The sequence below is a fragment of the Lactuca serriola genome, chromosome 9, assembly GCF_051521515.1.
Source record: "Lactuca serriola cultivar US96UC23 chromosome 9, Lser_US96UC23_V15, whole genome shotgun sequence".
In the NCBI taxonomy this organism is placed as follows: domain Eukaryota; kingdom Viridiplantae; phylum Streptophyta; class Magnoliopsida; order Asterales; family Asteraceae; genus Lactuca; species Lactuca serriola.
Genome location: NC_136416.1, coordinates 223,408,068 through 223,415,027, shown reverse-complemented (window position 1 = coordinate 223,415,027; position 6,960 = coordinate 223,408,068). Strand labels below are relative to the sequence as shown.

General features: G+C 28.1%; 1 protein-coding gene across 2 annotated transcripts in view; it reads right to left on the bottom strand.

Annotated features, from left to right (window-relative positions):
* Window positions 1-569: 569 nt before the first annotated feature.
* The window catches only part of LOC145074196 (zinc finger protein GAI-ASSOCIATED FACTOR 1-like), an 11,986-nt gene continuing 5,595 nt past the window's right edge, over window positions 570-6,960 (bottom strand). For both annotated transcript variants that reach the window (XM_079020602.1, XM_079020603.1), the window contains exon 3: window positions 570-1,552. In XM_079020602.1, the coding sequence (XP_078876728.1) occupies window positions 712-1,552 (841 nt within the window). In that variant the 3' untranslated portion in view covers window positions 570-711. The remainder of the gene's footprint in view (window positions 1,553-6,960) is intronic.

Below are 6,960 nucleotides of genomic sequence, written 5' to 3'. Positions count from 1 at the left end.
ACCAATTAACAGTCTGGAGTTAGTTTCTTGATAAATTCTTACCAACTGAAACTACTAACCCCACTAATGTTTTAGAATATATGAAAAAGTGTATTGTTTACTTAATGTATTTGTTGCATAGAGCGTCTTGTTGACTATTCCAATAACAATGGCGCTTATAGAAAGAGGTTTCTCAAAATTGAAATTGTTATAGTCTTGCTTACAGTTCATAATATCGTAATAAAGATTTAATGGATTGACAATGATATTGAAAACGACATATTGAAGAATATTGATTGTAAAGAGTTGGGGAACAAATTTGCTTCCAAAAACACAAGGAGCTCACGATTCAAGTAACTATGTAAGGTTATGTATTGTGTTATTATTCTTTTGTTTTGATTGTTTGTATTATAATTATGGATTTATGATAATATTAATAAATTTTGCTTTTATATATATATATATATATATATATATATATATATATATATATATATATATATATATATATATATATATATATAAACTGTATTTTTAGGCTCATTTTTATATTTCCTACAAAAGCCTTTAAAGGACCACTCACTCAAAAATTATCTAAGTTGAAGTCGAGATTGAAAGCATCGTTCATGAATATAACAATATATTACACAAAAAGAGTGACATGCACAAATATTGTTTATACACTTGATAATGCGCTATGCATGTGGTCGATTATTAACAAAATCAAATGTTTCAAATTTCCATTCCTTGGTGGTGTTGTTCATTAAAACTTCTGAGTCTCATTCCTCCGACCCCCAAGAAATCAACGGTCAAGTTTTCACCGTTCCCGTCCCTTTTAAACCTCAAAAAGGGATTGTTGGAATCATTCAATCCTGGATTTGCGTTATGCCCAACATTGTTGTTGTTATTGTTCATAATGAGCTCTTTCCGAGGGTTCATGTACCCCGAGTACAATCCTACGTCATTGCTATGCCCTCCTCCATTATTGATACTTGGGTTAAAGAACCGTGACATGGAAGTTTCTTGGAACTGGCTTGAGAATCCACCGCCGATAATCCCAGCTAAATGTGATTGATGAGGATGATACTGGTCAATCAGGGTCTCAGTACCGTTGTATGCACCACCCCCACCAAAAGATGGAGGTGCCATGGTAGTAACAAGGTTATTCATGCTACCATTATTATTATTATTATTATTATTGCTACCATTGCTAGACGTAGCTCCCATTTGGGCTGCTTTCTGTAACAAAGCTGTGGCTGAAGTAAGAGGAGACGAGAGCGTGGATCCGCCTAGCTGGAGAGAAGAAGGCGATCCATTTCTGGGGCTACTGCCAAATAGGCTGCCACGACCACCTTTCATGATGTTCAGAGGCAGTAATTCCGATGGGGTTTTGGAGTCCGGCATACCACCATGGCTGAATTCTGGTGAAGTGATGGATATTGTGTGATTGATGTGTTGGTTGAGTTGATCATCAGGAGTGCTATGATGGTCTTGGTGCATGGTTTGGCTTAATTTGTTGTTTTCTTCAGCAAGTGCATCACAAAAGGCTCTATGAGTTATGAAGCTATCCCTTCTGTATACAAATTTAAATCACGAAAGAAAGAATTTTAAACCAATTATTTGATTATGCAATATATATATATATATATATATATATATATATATATATATATATATATATATATATATATATATATATATATATATATATATATATATGTGTGTGTGTGTGTATAAACTTTTTATTAAACAAAAATCAAAGTAAATAAATTGTCCAACACAGTTGAAGACGTGGAAAGGCAATAATGACAAAAAGCAAACATATTTAATCTAATGTAAAGTGTACGTTTAATCAATTTTTAATATCTGAAGTGGAGAATACAGTGTTTATAGTTTTACTTTCAATCATATAACCCTACTAAATATTGACTACCAAACAAAATCTCATGTTGCATTATAAATATCAATGAAATAGAACAACTTTTTTATCTGTATCAAGTTAGGTTTTGCTATTACTAGTTAAAATAATGAAAATATGTAAACTTTTCAGGACGTGATCCTAGTATATATCATATTAATACATATTTTGAAGTTGATAATAAGATCTCAATTATTATGAAAATTAAACTTTAATTGGTTCATTTAAGAACTCTTAATTTTGTAAGACACTGTGAATGATTTTCAATCACACGTTTTCGAAAACAAAAAATAAAAAATTACACATTATTTTCATGAATTTTAACATCTAAATAAAAAAATCATAACAAATCGTTCTACTTGAATATTTCACTTAGAATATTGTTAAGATTTTGAAATTATGCACATCATAATATTTTGATATAAATATTACATCAATTATAGTGGTATGAATAATATCTTAATTCGAATATATAATAGTGATTTAGAAAAATGTTAATTTTAAAAGTGATGAAAATTTATAATATATATATATATATATATATATATATATATATATATATATATATATATATATATATATATATATATATATATATATATATATATATTCATAATTTTTGACTTGTAACTAATAATCGTTTTTCCGGTCTCACATAAAAATAGTTCTCACATGCATGAACCCACCTCCATAAAATTTAATATAAGTTTTTAGTAATAGAAAATATCTTATTTATATTTCGTCATAAAATAAACATCTAAATAACTTAGATACTAAAAAAAATAATTAGTATCCAAATTATTTAGATGTTTATTTTATGACGAAATATAAATTAAATACTTTCTAATATGATGTATTTTACAATATATATCTTTTTATGTAAATACATGATATTTTAGTTTTTAATTCAAATATGTACCATAACATTTATCATTTTTTCAGAATGATGTCTATATATTAAAAAGAAAAATCCCCAACAAAACGTTAAGTAGAAAGGCAACCAAGAGTACAACACAGCCTAACAGACAAGTAAATGATTATAGCATCTTCACAAAACTAATCAGCAGCTTGTAGTTGTTAGCTCTAAATTGTACTCTCCAATGTAGTTTATATATATATATATATATATATATATATATATATATATATATATATATATATATATATTAATTTGGAATTTAAAAGAGTAAACTGCAAATGGGTGTGTATGGTTAGTCAAAAAATATGGTTTGAATATATTTTTTATCGCACGGTCAGTCTAAAATTAAAACGTTCATAAAAATTTGGTCTTTCGATTTAACTGGTCATTTAAAACATTCTCATATTTCTTTAAAAGTCATGGGCTTTGCACCCTTTTAGGTTTTTTTTTTAATCCTATTTTATTTTTGTTTAATTTCCTCTCTCTCTCTCTCTCTCTCTCTCTCTCTCTCTCTCTCTCTCTCTCTCTCTCTCTCTCTCTCTCTCTCTCTCTCTCTCTCTCTCTCTCTCTCTCTCTCTCTCTCTCTCTCTCTCTCTCTCTCTCTCTCTCTCTCTCTCTCTCTCTCCCCCCTAAAATTCAAAATTAGACACCCACCCTCAAAAGGAATTATACCTTGTTGAACTCATATTTCTTGAACTTATTTTTGAAAAAAATAGATGCCTATCCTATACCTTTTTCTAGTACCATTTTTGCATGTTTCCACACAAGAAACATAATCCAATAAGTGAAATGAAAGTCAGGAGAGAAAATAAAAGAAAGGAAAGGAAAAATAAAATTTTCTTTTGTGTTTCCGAGTTGGAGAGAAGTGGAATGAAAATTAATCATTTTTGTTTTTTCTTTCTAAATCCTCCACAATCGGAAGGTAAGTTAAGAGGGAAAATGATCTTTCCATTTCCCTCCACCTCTTTTCTTTAATGAAACTCGGGAACACGAATTTCTTATATATATATATATATATATATATATATATATATATATATATATATATATATATATATATATATATGGAGAGAGAGAGAGAGAGAGAGAGAAAGAGAAGACAGAGAGAGTCTCATAGAATAAGGATGTGGGAGAGATGGGACCTAGAAAAAAATGGAGAAAAATACCTCAAAGAACAAAAATGGCCCTAACTTTTAAGGAGGTGTGAGACTTAACAAATATTTTGGATGTCCAGTAAAGTCATTGAACCAAATCTACATGAGAGTTTCAATTTTGGATTGACCATGAAAGACAAAAACAAATGGACTCAATCTGCATTTTTTTTGTAAACCACAAACACCGATCATCTAATTATTAATTACTGATTTTATTTAAGCTTTTTAACTAATTTATGTATATTAAAACCATGGCAGGAAACTAAAGCTCTAAAGATATAAAAACATCTCCAATGAAATTTATTTTGTAGCTTATTATTATTTGTTTTATTTTGCCTATAACTTATTACCATTGGAGCTAATAAACTAATAGATTATTTTATTTTTTCTATTTATCAATCAATATATATAAAATAATGTATATATTTATTTATTGTCAATATATACTTTTATGTTTTGATATATTTATCCTCATCGTCTTCTAATCATATTTCATTTAACTATTAATTATATTTTAATTTAATTTCTTTTTTATTTATTTACTAGTTTAATATTTCTATAGAGTATTTTATTTTTAAAATATAAATTTCTAACGATTAAATAGTATTTTCAATTTTTTTATAATTAAGATTTTTCTTTTTTAATTTTACGTTAATAAAATAAAGAGCTAGTATATTTTGATATCTATTTTCATTTGTTTGTTACATTCAATATCTACGAAATACTAATGTTTGAAACATTTTTTCAGCATGTCATTTTGAAAAATAAATGGGGGAAGTGCTTAGGTTTGTAAAACGATGGTTAAAACAGAGGGTGTTTAAAAAGAACGAAATAGAATAAATCGTCCGAGCCACTGACGGATTTACATAGTTGTAAGAGGTAGCAGGTGCTACCCCTCAATTAATCTATAGGAATGTTAATATATATAAATGCAATTACAATGGCCGGTGATGATTATATATATAATATGAGTTTTAGATTCAATTCAACGAGCGCATTTAATTGGTGACTAAGCCCATTAAAAGAAAAGAAATACTTGGTTTCATGTGTTAATAACATCTACTGTACGAGGAAAATAAATTGACGTCTTTTTTCTCTAATTCGTTTGATTGTCTCTGCCTACCCCTCATGACAACTCATGACATTGTTACCAATTCTTCACTACTTGGTCACTTGTTTACTTACAGGTACATCATAAAATATGTATTATTTAATTTTTCATCATTAATGCTTTATGTTTTAGTTTAGTTTAGTTATTCAAATTGAAAAGTTAAGTAGCCAATTAGTTGTTAAGTTGTTATGTTGTGATATTAGGTTTATATCTTTAATTGTGAATTTTTAATTTTTATTAGTGTTTGTAGAATTTAAATGGAAATTTTTTTAAATGAATATTAAATGTTGATAGTAGTGATAAAAGTGGTGAAGGAAAAAGATCTCAACCACAACCACAACTACAACCACAACCTATTCCACCAATTTTTGATCTTAACAATCTTCCTTCGATCCGGCGGATAAATCAAAAATTACATCCTATCATTCAAATCAAAATGATGAAATAAGGAGCACATATTGGATTAAATGACCTTCTAAATCAAAATGTCATGATTTTCCATCCATAAAAATTTATGATTAAAGGTCAACTTTGAAATTTAAGATTTTTACGGTAGTTAGTTATTTCTAATGAAATTGTAATTTTTTAAAATAATTTATCTTTTTATCATTTATCGGGAATTTTTTTGTGCCACTGGTACGAGCCGAATAAGTTTTGATTAAAATGATGGTTAAATTTAACTTTTCGTTTAAGTTTATATTTCTACCATTTGGTTTAACCGAATAAAGTGAATAAATATATATCATTTTAAGTTTTTTTTTTTAATTTTATTATTATTATTATTATTATTATTATTATTATTATTATTATTATTGTTATTGTTATTTTAATTTCTAATATTGATATCCATAAAACTCGTTACCAACTTTTCATAATACGCCAACATTCAAAAAACCACAAACTGATCTAGGGCTCTATAATTACGTATACTTTTGTCCTTGAATTTTAACATGTCCTCTTGAAAGACAAACATTCATGTGACAGAGAGCATCTAAAAATAATTCATCCATGAAAGATTACGTATTTACATATCTATTTTTTTTTCTTCATTAGTTGGACTTTCAAAGAACACAAAAAAGATACAAGTGACGTAGCAAAACATTTATTCTTTTTCAATGTCATAATTTATCTTTTTTTCATTAATCCTAATTATAATTATAATATGTCAATATATAACACTTAAAGTATTTAAATCTTGTTATTACTTATCATAACATTTTTTACTAAAATTGTCTAACAACCAAATAATATAGAGAAGACAAAATTGCAAAAATGGTCCATGTGGTATACATTTTTTTGGGGTTTTAGTCCAAACCATGACTTTTTTGGATTGGTGGTCTTTTTGAGCGAGTTTCGTTACGTTTTTGGTCCATCTGAATAGTGAAATGACTGTAATGCCCATGGGATATTTATTTTTTATTTTTCTTTCATTTCTTTTTAAATGTAATATCAATTTACTTATTTTAATAATTAAAAAAATAAGAAGGGGCCCACCCTCTCTCTCTCTCTCCAGTTTCAATACCCAAAAGATACAATCCACCATCATCTTCTTCATGGCCCTCGTCTTCTTCAAACTCCAACTCCTCACCACCATCTCTCCTTCCAGCCACCAAAACTCAACCACCAACACCACGATCAGAAATTTTGGTTTGTGCAATCATCCTTACTAATTCTCAAATCTAATATATATATATATATATATATATATATATATATATATATATATATATATATATATATATATATATATATATCAAAGCTCACCATCAGTTCCTCACCGCCACTTTATCATAGATCTGGAATGCCGCTCACCTTTGTCGATCGTCGCCGCCTTGACAGCTCCGACGACAAACCCTACGACATCTCCACCTGCCGTTGT